The sequence below is a fragment of the Physella acuta genome, unplaced genomic scaffold (assembly GCF_028476545.2).
Source record: "Physella acuta isolate Inbredline_101_S28 unplaced genomic scaffold, ASM2847654v3 ptg001328l, whole genome shotgun sequence".
Classification (NCBI taxonomy): domain Eukaryota; kingdom Metazoa; phylum Mollusca; class Gastropoda; family Physidae; genus Physella; species Physella acuta.
In genome coordinates this window covers 1,065,588-1,082,586 of record NW_026732843.1, presented here as the reverse complement: position 1 = coordinate 1,082,586, position 16,999 = coordinate 1,065,588, and the positions used below count along the sequence as shown (strand labels likewise).

Sequence of the window (16,999 nt, the reverse complement as noted above, 5' to 3'; positions counted from 1 at the left end):
TAGGCGCCACTGATATATATATATATATATATATATATATATATATATATATATATATATATATATATATATATATATATATATAATATATATATATATATATATATATATATATATATATATATATATATATATATATATATATATATATAAATACACACACACATACATACACACACACACATATATATATATATATATACATATATATATATATATATATATATTTATATATATATATTTATATATATATATATATATATATATATATATATATATATATATATATATTATATAGAACCTTTAACCATCAGTACCGAAGATATTACCCCATCGAATAGCCTTACAGATTTTGAACAAAAAATTCTATTAATTTCTATTAACATGATTGCACAGTGCACGACTTGTCTGTTCATTCTTCCAGTTCATCAACAACCTCAGCACCCATGAGTGGTGTGGTTTTGTCCAAAATCGATACGTCGATTTCGCATAATGTTAACTAGCTTTTAGCGATGTTCAGAAAACGTGATGCTCGTAATCCGCATAAGCCAAACCGTTGGTTGTCAATTTTAACTGGCCAAATTTATTCCGAAATATGTGTGCTTTCTACGGAACGCCGTGGCATATCGACTGGGGAGGGGGGGGGGGAGACGACACACGCTCATGGGCGTGCACTGTGTCGGTACGCAGTGGCTGGGTGGTAGACTACACGAGCCCTAACCCGAAAGTCTCGAGTTCGCAACCCAGACTCGAATCCGTAGGACTTTCTTGAATAAACATTGCTCTGATGGATAATTGACTCACGTGAGGGAAAGAAACGGCGGCTTGGCTTGGATCTGACCAGACTTCAAATACATTGGCCACAGAAACAGGTAAACTTTATTTCATCTACACCATTGGTCGTGGGTTCGAAAGGGAAACTTTTTTTTTGGGAATATATATCTCTCTAAACATTATCCGAGGAAGGATTTGTTTATTTACTGCCCTTAACCTTTCCAAGCCAGTAATTTTCATCCACAGATGGATATAGAAAATTGGATTTCCCCAATATTTGTTGTGTTGGTGTGCCCAGTAATTCTTTCATCCACTGATGGATATAGAAAATTGGATTTTCCCAATATTTGTTGTGTGGGTGTGCCCAGTATTTCTTTCATCAACTGATGGATATAGAAAATTGGATTTTCCCAATATTTGTTGTGTTGGTGTGCCCAGTAATTCTTTCATCCACTGATGGATATAGAAAATTGGATTTTCCCAATATTTGTTGGGTTGGTGTGCAAACACGTAGTGCGTTATTGATGTTGGTCGTCAGCTCTAGTGTTTGTCTATCGTGTGGTCACCCTAGGGGATGTGGGCGTGGTTCTATTCCAACCCAGGTCATTGCTGCCTTTCCGACAGTCGCAGAAGTTTCTAGACCTGAACTCGTGTGTTTATGTCGTCAGTTATATATATATATATATATATATATATATATATATATATATATATATATATATATATATATATATATATATATATATATATATTGAGACAGCTTTTATAAATTATATTTATTACAATAAACATTCTCAAATTGAACACAACGATCTAATCAAATTTTGGTCATTACTTAGAAGCTTAACTATCACACACTAAACTCGTGTGTTTAGAGCCACACTCACTTTATCACTCACACATTGAATACTTTCTTCAAAGCTCATTCGAAATGTAAAAATAAATAAATAAATAAATAAACATTTACTCGTGCAAGACATTACTAAACCAAACAGCTGTGAAAGGCACTAATTGGGATTTTTTTTTGTATTATTGCAGATCGTCACTCAATGAAAATAATTGAAATATTTTAATTTAATAATTATTTTTTTATCTCCCTTTAAAATAACACATCGATAGTTGCGTCCCCTTAGATTATCTGCTAAAGTAACCATGGGTGTATCTTTTGCCAAGTATAATCATGATTTTAATGACAATTTAATATTTACATTTTTATTTTCGAATTGGATTTAAAAGATCAGCAAACAAACCTGGGGAAATCAAAATTGTGACACAACGATAGAGTAGACAATATGGATATGGTGTGGGCATGTGGTGAGTAACAGGGTGGGTATGTGGTGACACTAAGTGGGAATTTGGTGACAGGGTGGATATATGGTGACACAGGATCAGCGTTGGCATATGGTGTGTGCATATGGTTACAGGGTGGACATGTGGTGATACAGTTATAGGGTATGCAAATGGTGATACAGTAACAGGGTGGGTATGTGGTGACACAGTAACAGGGTAGACGTGTGGTGACACAGTAACAGGGTGGTATGTGGTGAGGCAGTAACAGGGTGGTATGTGGTGACACAGTAACAGGGTGGTATGTGGTGACACAGTAACAAGGTGGGTATGTGGTGACACAGTAACAGTGTGGGTATGTGGTGACACAGTAACAGGGTGGTATGTGGTGAGGCAGTAACAGGGTGGGCATGTGGTGACACAGTAACAGGGTGGGTATGTGGTGACACAGTAACAAGGTGGTATGTGGTGACACAGTAACAGGGTGGGCATGTGGTGACACAGTAACAGGGTGGGTATGTGGTGACACAGTAACAGTGTGGGTATGTGGTGACACAGTAACAGGGTGGGTATGTGGTGAGACAGTAACAGGGTGGGGATGTGGTGAGACAGTAACAGGGTGGGTATGTGGTGACACAGTAACAGGGTGGGTATGTGGTGAGACAGTAACAGGGTGGGTATGTGGTGACACAGTCACAGTGTGGGCATGTGGTGACACAGTCACAGTGTGGGCATGTGGTGACACAGTCACAGTGTGGGCATGTGGTGACACAGTCACAGTGTGGGCATGTGGTGACACAGTCACAGTGTAGGCATGTGGTGACACAGTCACAGTGTGGGCATGTGGTGACACAGTAACAGTGTAGACAAGTGGTGACACAGTAACAGTGTATGCATGTGGTGACACGGGACTAGGTGTACCTACCTGAGGTGTGAATTAGTGTAGGTACTGCCGTGGGGTCGACCCGCCTGTCTTCTAGAAGCCTCCGAGCCTGCTGACGACGACGACGATAATTCGTCGAGAGTCGATGCCATGAGACGACCGGAAGTTGGAATAAAGTTCCAGCAGTTTTAAGTTCCGTGAGATCTCAGAATCACTACTCACACACACGTGCACGCCCAACCAGGTAGAAAACACAGGTATATCTCAAGCTTAGGTCAGGTCAGCCTGACAGTTAATTGGTCAATTAACTGTTAACGTCATTGGATACGTGTATTTTCTGGAACTAGCCTGGTAATGAAAGCAAATATAACACTGATACATTCCTTACATTTAGTCTTGAAATAAAAGATCGTTACAGTTACATTTCTTAAGAAAAACTGAACCTCCTACAAATTATAATTTAAGAACATTAAAAATATTAGTTGAATAATTGATGGGTCTCTAATTTGTATAATAACTTGGCACAAAACTATCATCTAACAACCATAAACAATTAAGAACTGGATTAGACTAATCGCTTATTTGTGCTAACGAAACTCCGGAATACTAAAAAACAACAATTGGATATCCTTTACTCGTATCAACATTAGTTGAAGCAAAACGTTGTTATCAACACATACAGGAAGATTACTGACATCATCACCTGTTAGAAAAACTACTATATCAACACCTTTAAAAAACTTATATATGAACACCTGTTTAAAAAAAATCTACTGCTACAAACACCTATTAAAAACTAGCATAACAACACCTGTAGGAATAGTTACTAGTGCGAATATCAACAACAAAGAACGATGTTCACCGCTCTCTACAATATTCAGCCACAGAACACCCCACTCAACTTTACCATCCCTCCCCCTCCTCTTGTTCAATGAACTATGAACTGTACACACGCTCTATAAAAAGTTGTAATAACACTATGCCTTGACTAGCCCGAGAAACCGGTTTGTTTCATGTACTCATTACCTACATTCATGGTTACATTTGGTGCCTGACGGAGACAAAATTAAGTGCTGCGGGTTGATAAAGTTTTTTTTAAAAAATGAACAGTGTTTCCTTCCTTCCTCCTCCTCCTCCCCCCCCCCCCAATGTTGAGCCTCTTAAACTTCTGTTGCCATGCCTATGTACAAGGCAAATGTGTCAACATAGTCGATCTTGCGATAAAACTGTTAACATCAATTTTCACTTACTTTATATATCATCAGCAGCACGAATGTTTTAATACTGTTCATTTCTGGATTAACTTAAGATTGGTAGAATCATAATATCAGATGCAACACAGAATTTAAGCAAAATAGTGTCGATATAATTTAATTACGAGTACGGTAATAGGAATAAATATTTCTGCAAGTTTTTTCTTAAATATGTACACAAACATAGAGGCATACTCAATTACTAGTTATTTGGAACTAAGTTTTATCTCTTCTCATGGTTCAATAAATAAAATGTAAAAAATTACATATATATATATATATATATATATATATATATATATATATATATATATATATATATATATATATATATATATATATATATATATATATATATATATATAATATCTACAATGTAGCCGAACTAAAAATAATCGAATGCGTATTTAAAAGTATAAACAGGCAATTTTCAACACAGACGTTGAAAACTGTAAATCGGAAAAACAACAGACATTAAATAAACATAGATGATCATACCTTTCGTTGTCTGCAGTCCTAAAAAATTCATCAAGCGCTTGCAACTCGGGTGTTATAACGTAAAACTGGGTAAGGATTAGATCAGGTCTAAAGATATATTAGATATGCATCTACATATATATATATATTCCATCGAAAGTTATTTCAAATGTTGTACCCGCGGCCGGGCCAGGGGCCATCCACCCACCTTCTCCCAGCTGCGAGGCCAACTTACAGAAAATATGGGCTTGGAAAACTCAGTGACCCGAGTCAACAAGCGAATGAAATCCACGTTCCAGGGCCACGGACATACTTCATGTCATCTCTCGCGGCATTGAAGTTATTTTTACATATTCAGACTTGGCCTAGTTCTCTAGCTATTATGGCTGGCTTGCTGGGGACTAATGCCGTTATAGAAAGCAATGTAGACCTATATATATTTCTGAGGAGGGGGAGCTTTAAATAGACTTGTTAGAGTTATTGTTCCCTTGGTTGTCTTTCTTCTGGAACCCAACAAGTTAAACAAGCTTGTCTAACAAAGGGAACAGCAAATAGATGTTTTACTAAAGGTCTGCGGGTGTTCAGTGTTGCTGACCTTTGAAGCATGACAGAAGCTTTGACAGAAGCTTTGACAGTTGGCAGTGTCAGAATACAAAAGTCGTCCAAAAATATAAATAAATTATTTTTAGTTGTCTGGCGTTTCGCAAAACAAACTGTGAATCGTAGACTAGGCATATGAAATCGCCGACAAAATGTGTGTCAAAATATGACTTCGAGTCCGCCCGTGTACCTTCAATAAAAGACTCAACGAAATTAGTCTATGCTACATCCGCCTAAGGGACTTAGCAATAAGACGGTATCTTTTCATCTAACCACCGTCTTTTTTTTTTGTAAACTAATCCTATGCTATTGATTTTATTTTCTTCTTTCTTAGTGCATAGAAAATCTTATATATATATATATATATATATATATATATATATATATATATATATATATATATATATATATATATATATATATATATATATATTTCAAATTATTTAATTTTCAGAATAAAGTAAACCAAATGAACGCATTGAATGCTTGTGTTTAAAAACGCAACCCCATTAGTAATTTATATAATAATCATTATTAGCTTTTAATGACTAATTAAACGTCTAATTAATTCAATGTCCTCGTATCAAGTTTTGAACAAATTGGTTCGACAGTAGTGGGTAAAATTTCGTTCGCATGTTTCCACGCACTACGGCGACATGACATGTTGGATGAATCAGGTTCGATAACAGCTGGTAAAGATTGTCAAGTCAAATTAAGTTTAAGCTGGGTTATGCCATCGGTGGGGGGGGGGGGGGGGGCACTGTGGTGTGGAAACCCAAAGGTAAGACGTCAAATGCAGCTATTCATCTATACAATTATTCCATTCAATGAAACATTAACGGTAGAATAACTGTAAAAACACCAATTAACAGTTGAATTATTTTGAGACATTTTAAAAAAAAGAACACAGGCCCAACCTTACAAATTTTTTGAAAACAAATTTCGCTGTGCAGTCTATTTTTAACTTTGATACCTCCGTCCATTCAAAACGTCGACTCTTCTTCAGCTGAATGGGGCAAAGCTTAACACAGTAAGGCGAGAAGCTGGCACTGCATAACTCGTATGGTAACTAAACATACACATATATGGCAGGGGGATGGGGTGTTAGGGCAGGGGGTGGCATTTACTATATTTTAGACCCTACAGAAGCAATATTTCCGCTTTTACGTTGTTCGAATCTAACACGTCTAAAAAGAGAAGGTGGGGGGTTATAACCAGGAGAATGTTGACAATTTTCACACTATTTTAATACATGATTACAAAAATATGTTAATTTTTTTTGTGTCGTAATATCAGCATTACTTTCTTTTTAAGAATTACCAAAAAATTGTTAAAGAATTGATTAAAAATACTGATCGTCCCCACTCCTATCCTTTATCCCCCCCCCCCCCCCACCCTAATATTCTTTCCTCGCCTGGGGTTTAAAATAAATTAAAACAGCGGTTTTTGTTTGCCTTTTCAAAAAATGATTTGTTTATTTGTGTGTGTACCTTAATCAAAATGTCATTATTTTTAAAAAATCAACATTAAACGAAACAAAACACATTAGGCCGTAAATCAGTATTCAACTAGACAAATTTATTTCTAGCCACCATTACCCGACCGACTAGGCGAATTATGACGTCACAATCAATAACATTGAGATGACGCTATCGTCCGTCTGGTGTGTTTACGTAATTGTGTCAGGGTGGTTTTCACAGGGCAAGTAGTTCTCAGTCTGTGTACATAACGGTGTTCCTTTCACAGGGCCAGTATTTCTCAATCTGTGTACATAACGGTGTTCCTTTCACAGGGCCATTAGTCCTCAATCTGTTTAGCCAAGCATACTATTAATAATCTTTTTAGCTTATGCATATTCACCAAATGTATTGTGTGTAATGATGTATTTTACATTTTAATATCAACCACCCACCGCCATTTCTTGTTACGAAATCTTAATGTTTTGCCAAACGTTAAAAACTCTATAGAGACTAGCTCTAAACCAATATCACAATGTTTTCAACCCATGGGCGGAACTAGCAGAGGTCTTTTTTCTAGTTCCGCCTCTGTTTAAACCCAGACCAAATTTCACTGTATTTTAACAAAGACTAAATCTTCCTATAGACCAAATGAAACAAAAATTGTATTTATTTATAGACCTTTGATCTCACATAAAACGTTTTAAATTAAAGTGTTACTAAAAGTTAAATCACAATGTATCAATACAGCCCTTGATTTTGTACAGCTATTTTAATGTGAACAAAAGTGATGCGATTTTTGTAAGTGTAGAATGTGCTATGAAAATATTGAATGAATCAATATTTTAGAGGAAGAATAAAAAGCAAAATAATGAGAATTACAGCCCAGGGGACATAACAAAGGAAAAAAAGTTAAGTTTGCATTTTTGTTTTAAATCTAAAAAAAAAAATGTTAACTAATTTCGGAGAAAATACAAGCCCATTGAGATGTATAAAAATTTCTAAACGTAGTTAATACATTAAAATTTATACTGCACTAAAACAGTAAGATGAAATTTGTAAAGGGCGATCAATGCACCAGGCATCGAAGTAAAACTGTTTACCTCCCTTGATTTTCCTTTTTAGGACTACTTGAGCCAGACGATAATCAAAAGTGATTGAGATTTGTTTTTTTTTTTGGTGCGCATTCCTTTTTTACTTTCTCGTATATACGAAGTATAGAGAAAGTATTGTATTCGTGCAAAAAAAAATCGAGATTTTTACAAATCTCGACGTTTTACACCTCACTGATACGGAAAAACATAATTTTGCAATCCTGTCCGTATGTCAGTGTGTCTGTGTGTGTGTCTGTATGTGTGTGTCTGTGTGTCTGTGTGTAAACACGATTACTTGAGTACCGTTACAGCTAGGTTGATGAAATTTCATATATAAGTATTTTATCAAAATCGTAGATCCGTATCAACTTTTGAGCGATTTCCAATAACCGGAAGTGGTACTTTTTCTACTTTGAATTTTTCAAAAGCCTATAACTTGAGTACTATTTCAGATAGATAAATGAAATTTCACATGTAAGTAAAAGATCTAATTCTCTACCTTCTGTCAAATTGTGAATAATTTCCGTTGACCTGAAGTACTAATTTACGCTATTTCCGATTTCTCAAAAAACGCACGTACATTTATAAAGTACTAATAATATTGCGCACTATTATGCACATTTTATTAGGCGTTCACTTAGTGTGCAATTCTTTTTTTTTACAAGATTCCATTCTATTATAAAAAGTTTAAGTAATTAAAAATGGATTACAAATATTGTCTATGTCCTGAGTTGCCATCCCTCGTAGTTTTATATTAGAATATCCGAGAAAGTTTAGGGGAGATCACTCCCGGTTTATTTGTTATTGGAATATAAAATCATATATTGGCAAACATACCATTAAGTTTAAACTAAGACCTACACACATTCCCACCATTTAAACTCAATCTTTAATTAAGGCATACAAACAATACCACACAATAAACACTCTCCCACAATATGCAAACACGGTTCTTTCAAAACCTCTTTTAGACATCATTTACGCGGTGGGGTGGAGGGGGTGGGGGGTCTAGAAATTTCTAAAATGCTCTCCCCTAGCCAGAGGCGTAGCGACCCTTCCGGGCGCCCGGGGACAAACTTTTCGATTTGCACCCCCCCCCCTTAAACTTTTGATTTGCACCCCCCCCCTCAACCTTTCAATTTATTTTTCCAACCCATTTTGGCGCCCTCTAAGGTCGGCGCCCGGGGACGTATGTCCCCCCCCCCCCCCCCGCCCCCCCCCCCCCCCCCCCCGCTACGCTACTGCTCCTAGCCATAAATCCCAACCTTCTGTATCTAATGCATTTAGTATCAGATTTGAGCTAAGGTGCTTACAGTGGCTGCTGGTGCGAAGTTTAGGTTTGGATAAGGTATTGGTACCAGTTGTTTCAAAATATCACAGAGCTTTTCGACTGTGTTATACCGTCACAATTTTTGTATAGATCTAGCATAACACACAATCCGCGATAACTAGCATCGCGAAATCTAAGACTTAAATTTAGCGCCCTGTGTTGCAATATTTTATCGATTATTTTCTTCTGCCTGTTGGCTAAAAATAGCCAGTCAGCTGTTCAGCGCTGCAGACTCAAGACTAATCCAACGCATTGTGATTTTGTTGTCAACTGTCTTACTGTCACTGAACACGTTTTGTTAATTAATTGATTAACAACACAGCAAAAAATGTCCGCTAAGTGTTTTATATGTTGCACGTTGATTATGTGTAAAATAATTACAGCATAACGTTTTTAAAGAAAGTATGAAGCACCTTTTTAGGGCACGTAGGTTGCTAGAGTTATAACATATTTAGAACGCTTTCAAAACATGCCAATCACATGGACGTGAGTAGACACAGTGTCGATGTTTATATCCTAAAGAATACAAGGTGCTGAAACTCAATTATCATCATTTAGATTTGCATGGTCGCAACAAAAAACATTGGAGAAAGGGGTTGTTAAAAATGGTATCACCCAGTAGCTCATTCTAGCAGTATCCGATTGTTTGAGTGGGGATTTTTCGTGTAAATATGAACTCCACCCCCACCCCCCTCCCGCCTGTACAAGAAACAACAGACCTACTTACTCAGTGACGAGGGAATAAAACGACCACACGAGAAAGTGTTCACCAACTCCTGAGCTGATGTTTACACAAGCACAGCAACACAACGGAGGACAGCGGCCCCAAAGATAGAAACCAATGCCATCTCCCACGACCACAATAATGGTCAGCGACGCTCGCCAATCGAAGAGAACCGTAAATAGATTCGCCGACGGCCTTGAACTTGATGTAACGAGAAGGGGATAAAAATCGATTTCCAGCGCAGCTTGTCTTGCGCATGACACACTGTCAGGATGGGAGTCTGGGGGTGGGAGAGGGGTGGGGGTGGGGGTCTTTATCATGATACTGTGACACGATTCTTTGGAGTGGAGGGGGTGACTTAGAACGAACGAGCTCAGTTATATTTTCTAAATCAAAATCGGAAATTAAAGTGTTTTGCCTATCGGACATCTCTCTATGCCAGTGTTTCTTCCAGACTTTTTTCTTCGGGGGGGGGGGGGGGGGGCATTTGAAATTTTTTGGGGGGGGGGGGGAGGGGGCGGTAGACTTTCTTCGGGGGGGGGGGGGCGGACACTGTTAAAAGTATATATTTTCTATATAAATTCATTTCGTTCGGGGGGGGGGGGGGGCGGTAGCCGGGTAGACCGCCCCCCCCCCCCCCCCCGGAGAGATGCCTGGAAAAAACTCTGCTCTATGCATCAATTCGTGCAAGCATTAAAGCATTACCAACCATCCTTACCATGTAACAGGCTGGAAAATAGGATTGCCCACAATAAGTAAATCAGATATTCCGATCAAAATAAGTAATTGCTTATAATACGTAGATTCCTCCTTTATGTGTAATGTAAGAGTGGCGTATATATCGTAAGGTAGGGGGGGGGGGGCGTTTTAACAGTTAGTTAAAGGAGTCAAATATAAATAATATCACGCCGTTGTAGGGTAGTCTACAACACCCAGCTGAGTTGATTGCAATTTCGTCACACGCCGTCACATAAACAGACCCACTCACGTATATAACAAAGTCGTCCCCTCCCCTTCACACATTTAACTCCCCATCCAGCCGGCTTTACTTTCTCTAACGTGAGTCGGGTACCCAGAGCTGGACGGACGCCTACGTATTCGAGCCTGGGATCTGAACTCGAGACATTCGGGTCAGCAATCGAACAGTCTACCCTTCGACCACGCCATGGGAGATAACCTTGGTACATACCACATCCCAGGATTAGACATCTCCCCCCCCCCCTCATGGTACCTACGGTTTACAAGGATTAGACATCCCATGAACTAAAGACTATGGTACCTATCTCAGCGGTTTACAAGGATTAGACTTCCCATGACCTAAAGACTAAGGTACTATCTCAGCGGTTTAAAACATTTAGTCACTGTACATAAAAAAATAATTGAAAATCCAAACAAAATTATCTCTTCCGCACAAATTATAATTATTTTTAAAATCCAAATGTCAGCACAATTATACATTGCAGACGACAGTTTGAGTGTTTCTGGAAACGAAACTTATATTGAGGCCACCGCATTTACTGTTTGTTTTTAAAGTTACGTATTTATTTACTTATTTTATGGGAGGTGTTTAAAGAAATGATATTTAACGTTATAGGCCTATGTGATGAGACTGAGAAATAGGCCAGAATGTTACATGTTTTGCATAAAAACAGAAGAAAAAAAAACATAACAGACTGCATGGTGAATATTTTTTATAGACAAGCCGGTGGTTGAGAGTGTTTGAATCACAGGTTGTTTGTCAGGGGAGACTACTCGGGACATTTGTTAGGGGATATCACTGTTTATTAGGGGAGATCACTCTTGCAAACCATGTAATCACAGTACAGATACATTTTTTCACTCATTTAATAGGATTTCAAACGTCTAGGTTATAACGAGGCACATATAAAGTCTATCTTCAATGTTGGATCAAAAACAATTTATACTCCTGCTCTTATACCAAACCATCTCCCTTGCAGGTAGACCCTACCTATACAACAGTCCACAGAGATAGCACAAACAGAGATACTGTTATTATTCAAATCAACTGCTTGGTAAAAAGTATAGATTTATTTCTTATGCTCTTTGCTATTTAAAACAGCATAATAGAAAAAAATAATTAATACTAGACTATTTGATTTACACAGTTGTCTTTCCATTCAAATAAATTATTCACTCAATGGGAGGTAATCAATTTTTAATAATACAGTATTTATAAAATATAATAATAATTGTTATTATACAATATTAAGTATCAAAATACATATTCAAAACATAGTACACTCCTTAAAAACGTCTCGGAAACTACAAGTATAATGTAGATAGGTTTAAAAATTTCTGCTGTATAATTTAAAAAACAGAGCTTATAAATAATTCAAAAATTTAAAAATAAACACATTTTTTTTTCTAAAAATTTCATTTTAAAAAAGTTAGAAATCTTTTAACCAAAGCCTGTCACACTTTTTTTTACTCTACATACAAAACATAAGTAAACGGTCAAGTTTTAAAAAAATTAATACAAACTTTAAACTTAGTGATATTAAAAAAATTATTCAAATTACCAACAATTTCATCTTTAGGATTTTGATCATTTTTAAGAGTGCAACAACATTGCTTGGATTTTAATGTTATGGACTCATTAAATCTGTTTTTTTAACAATGATTCAAACACAGATAGGCTATGAACAAGTTAAAATCCAACATATTATCTCTTTAGAATAATTCACAGTCAAGAAGATATTAAAAATGGAAAAAATTTCAGTAAAGTAAAAATCCCATCCTATTTTAAGTTATTGATATCATGCACACAATCAACATATGCTTTAAATTTGAATGTTGTGGCCTAAACAACACAAATCATTGTGTCAGAAATACTGTGAGAAAAATGCTTAAACATACCAGAAACATAAGAAAACATTGTTATTAATCTGAAAATGTATCACAATTTTTAAACTACCCCAACTAAACAGAAGAGGTTATCGTGTGGTGGTGTTAAACTGCATGAAGTAAGCTGCTGTGGGGGGGTTGGTGTACACCTCCCTGTTCATGAAGTCTATATGAGCTTTTTGTTCCTGAGCCAAACGGCGGTTCTCATCTGCTTGGGCCTTCTCTAGCTCTCTGCGCTTTCTTTCCATTTCTCTTTCAATTAATAAAGCTGCTCTAGCATTGGCTGAAGCCTGGCGCTCAAACTCCTTGTTACGAAGTTCCTCCTCTTGGCGAAGGCGCTAAAAGAAATCAATCTAATGTCAACTTATAGTCATGAACAAATTTTTTTTTTTAATTTTGTTGCTTTGATTCATACTTATCATATCCAATATGGTAAACTTAGGGTAAGATTTTATGAAGTAAGGGACAGTGATGGATGGTAGAGTGCTCAATTGCTAATCCAAAAGTCTTGAATTTTGATTTCAGTCTATAGGATGTCCCTGAATCCAACCAACTATGATAGGTACCAAACTCAAGATAGAAAATCAAAGGTGGATGAGCATAGTGCTGACCCTACTATTCCCACTGTATACCCAGATAAGTCAAACAGATGAACTCTGCTTCATCTGCCCATGTGTCTTGTGTACAAATGGAAAAAAAATAAAGAGATGATGATAGTTATAATTATGCTACTATTAAGACAAATCAGCTGATTCCACTTGTATAAAGCCCCACCCTGCTCACCTCAGCCTCTGCCTTCTGTCTCTCCTGTTCCTTTCTAATCTCTGCCAGCTGCTGTGGCGACATGCCCTTCCATCTGTCAGGAATCACACGGTGAGGCCCAAATGCGCTCTGTGCCACTGCAGGGTTTTCTGTGAGAAAATCTCCAAACACACAGTTGGCGATCTCTGTCATTTTGTCATCCTCTTCCTGTTGTCTCTTCAGACGCTCACGCTCCCTTTGTTCATTGTTCTACAAGAAAATATTTTCATCCGTATTGACAAATTAATTCTACAGTTAGATAACACTTTCTCTCTTTTATTAAATTAAATAATTAATGTTCCTAACCACTATAAAAGGTTTTTAAAAATCAGTATTGAAATAAAAATTGATATATTGTGGAAAGCTAACTCAGAAATTAAAACCATAATTTGGCAAAGTTCACAGCTTAAATCTAGGACACAACAAATTTTGAAACTTTTTTATCTCACCATAAAATAACTAGTTCAAGCTTATTAATTCAATCTTATATTTTGACCTTAAAGAAGAATAAAGACGTGTATAAATAGAGTAAACTACTATAGCACTCACAAGAGCACTGTTGTAAGAGGCTGTCGCCATATTGATTGCTTTCCTGCAGTTTTCTTCAGCTTCCTGCAGCTCCATGGCCCTCTGGTCTAGCTCTCGTTGTTTTAATTCGTACAGACGATCAGCCTCAGATTGGTTCATTTTGGCCTTCTCTTTTTCTCTCATCTGTGCTTCATGCCATTTGCGAGCTTGTTCATTTTGAAGCTTCTTACGAGCCTGTAATTAAAATATGACTATTCATATTTAAAAAGCTTTCAATATAGTTTATCGTCCCAGAATTAATAAGGAATGAGTGAAAACGTAATACTTAAAAAAGTAATAAAAACCCATCTAAAATCTGCAAAGTGTTTATTAAAATAATTAGCCACCCTAAGATGTAATCTTAGATAAATATAAATGTTTTGGTATTCACCTTGCTATTTAAATCCTCTCCATCAAATTTCTGTAAACTGGCAATCCCACAGCGAGGATCATCATCATGGACTCGTGCGGGTTTGTCTTTTTTTAAGGCATCTGGATCATACAGGTCCCATTCTCTTCTCTGATTGGGTTGCTGGTGGAGGGCACGGAATTCATTAATGGCCTCATTTAGAGCACGAATATCATGTTCCTGGCGTTTCTCCAACATAGTCGCAATCCTATCATTCCTGAGAGCATCAGCCGCTGTTAAAAATCAGTGCAAATTATTTAAATAACCAGTAAATATTATCTTATTCTCATGCACAATGCTAATTTATGCCTGGTTTGAAGTTGTATTTCTTCAAGTTACAAAAAGTATAGTTAAACTATTATTTATGCAAGCATTATTATTTGAATTTAATGTGCATGTTGAGGTTACTTCTTCTTCATTCTTAATTTTAATATTGGTTTCATAGGCTTTGTCCACCAAAAACAATCTGCAAGACAGCCTTTGTTTAATTTTTGCATTCTTTCTCCTAGATGGGTTCCAGTTCTCTAACTAACAAGCCTCAAATGTGCAGGTGTCTGAACTCGGGACTTTTGGAATTAGCAACTATATACTCTCCCACTTAACCATGCCATCCCCTGAAAATTTAATGTACACTCTAAGATTTTATGTTGACCAAAATATATCGCTCTTCACAATTGTCTTTAGATACATATACGGTGGCATTTCCATAACCTAGTGAGGATCACATTGACAATTATAATGCTATTAAGACTTTATTATTCTCAAGCTGGCCAAGAGCTAAAGACATTTTCCACAGGATAAAAAAAACTTTACCAAAAGCTTCATGTCTTTTTCTTTCATACTCTTCCATTTGTTTTTTGTCAAAAACTTGCTGCTCAATGGCTTGTTTATCAATCTGAAAAGTATTTATGTACAATTTTTACAAATAAATGAAAGGCTAAATTTTTTCTACATAAATTATCATTTAAATATCTAACATTAAAGTATAATCTAAATAATACAAAAATAACAATAATTAAATCCACAATAAAAAATATTGTGGATTTAATTACTTAAATTTTAGCCATTTTTAGCTAATCTATTTCAAAAACTATTAAAAAAAAAAAAGAACCCCAATATCACCCAACTTATACATTGTATTTGTTTCTAGTAGCAGAAAACACTTTACATAATGTATTTAAAAAAACAAATTATTGCTGTTAAAAATTTAATATTATAACTAATTAAAATTATCTATGTGTAATGAGTGATTTTAGTTGCCAGAAAATTCTGAGAGAATTTCTAAAATGTATGAAGTTTTTCTGCCAGGGTAACTGTTAATAAAGTAAGGGAATAATTTATAAGGTACTATCAGGGCTGGCTTAAGAAGTTAAGACGCAAGCAAAAGTTATAGTGGTCTGTATATGCAAACTAATTACAAAATTATATCATGATTATTTAATGCATTTTTAGAACATAAAAATAATGAACCATTAATTTTAAACATTTTAGGATCACGACCTAAATCGTCTTCACTTGTCAGGTTCGAAAGGGTACTTAACTAGATTCTACCTAGATCTAGTTTTACTTACAAACCTAAAATGCCTAAATCACTGTGTATAGCATGGTCTCAAAATTTAATGTGCACTCTAAGTTGTATTTCTAGAGTTGGTTTGTTAATTATAATAATTACTTTTGGTACTAAAATTATCTGGCCTATAATATATTAGATGACATACATCTAGGCCTATTTCTGTTTTATTACTAAATACATTTTACATATGATTTGGCTAGAGTAGATAAAGCTCCACTATTAATGCAGGTACTAGATCTAGATCTCGTAACTAGTTTAACTAGAGTTTAATTACTAATAATTAGACACCTAGGCCAAATTGTTTATTTAGCCCCTCCCCCTAATAATAGTATTATTATTTAGTAAAACTAATAATATTTTATTTTTATTTCGTACTGTTGAGTGTTGAGAAAGGAAATTAGTAAAATTATAGTGATAAAACATAGGCCTATTATTAAATAAATTTTAATAATTAAAATACAGTTAAGAAATCTAAATGCAAAACATAATTTTTATTTTCTTACCCCTATCTGCCTGGTTTTTGCGTTAAAAATTCTTGTTTTTCTCTCTTCTTCCATCGCACGACGGCGCTCAATTGCCGCGGCTTGTTTATAGTCTACAGGTAAATCTAGTTTATACATTTTCAGATTCTATTTATTTCACACCACAAAATACAAAAAAAAAACGACAGCCCACTGTACAGTGTATAGTTTAGATTCTATATCTCCTAAGTAAACTTCAAATCTCATGTGTGATTCAATCAGTCTCTAGTATGATGCTGTCTGTTGTCAAGTTTACACTGTCGTCGTTATGCACAAAACTTGCGATTAATCTGGACGCTGATTGGTCATTAGTTAAAAATACACATTATAATGATGAGTTGATACAGATATTTCTTTTTCTAAATGAATTTATTTTTAAAAATA

At 35.8% G+C, this 16,999-nt stretch overlaps 2 protein-coding genes across 3 annotated transcripts in view; both read right to left on the bottom strand.

The window, feature by feature from the left end:
* Positions 1 to 10,011, bottom strand: part of LOC131958435 (inosine-5'-monophosphate dehydrogenase 1) — a 39,284-nt gene extending 29,273 nt beyond the window's left edge. The window contains exons 1-2 of one of the 2 annotated variants that reach the window (XM_059323468.1): positions 9,883 to 10,011; positions 2,987 to 3,292 (exon numbers count right to left, since the gene is read on the bottom strand). In XM_059323468.1, coding sequence (XP_059179451.1) covers positions 2,987 to 3,096 — 110 coding nt within the window. In that variant the 5' untranslated portion in view covers positions 3,097 to 3,292; positions 9,883 to 10,011. The remainder of the gene's footprint in view (positions 1 to 2,986; positions 3,293 to 9,882) is intronic. The other variant, XM_059323469.1, reaches the window with a different exon arrangement.
* A 1,897-nt stretch (positions 10,012 to 11,908) lies between these two features.
* LOC131958465 (RIB43A-like with coiled-coils protein 2) lies at positions 11,909 to 16,901 on the bottom strand. Its single transcript, XM_059323527.1, has 6 exons — positions 16,598 to 16,901; positions 15,335 to 15,416; positions 14,504 to 14,754; positions 14,095 to 14,307; positions 13,528 to 13,755; positions 11,909 to 13,082 (listed from the first exon to the last, which is right to left on the bottom strand). Exons 1-6 carry the CDS (start codon positions 16,712 to 16,714, stop codon positions 12,834 to 12,836), a joined length of 1,140 nt encoding a protein of 379 aa, XP_059179510.1. The 5' UTR covers positions 16,715 to 16,901; the 3' UTR covers positions 11,909 to 12,833.
* Positions 16,902 to 16,999: the final 98 nt, after the last annotated feature.

Excerpts from the sequence above, each read along its gene's own strand:
- LOC131958465 (XM_059323527.1), bottom strand. The coding sequence starts at position 16,714 with ATGTATAAACTAGATTTACCTGTAGACTATAAACAAGCCGCGGCAATT. Across the intron at positions 14,755-15,334 it reads AAAAAGACATGAAGCTTTTG|CGGCTGATGCTCTCAGGAAT; the intron begins GTAAAGTTTTTT and ends GATTTTTAACAG. Across the intron at positions 13,083-13,527 it reads GACAGAAGGCAGAGGCTGAG|CGCCTTCGCCAAGAGGAGGA; the intron begins GTGAGCAGGGTG and ends GATTTCTTTTAG.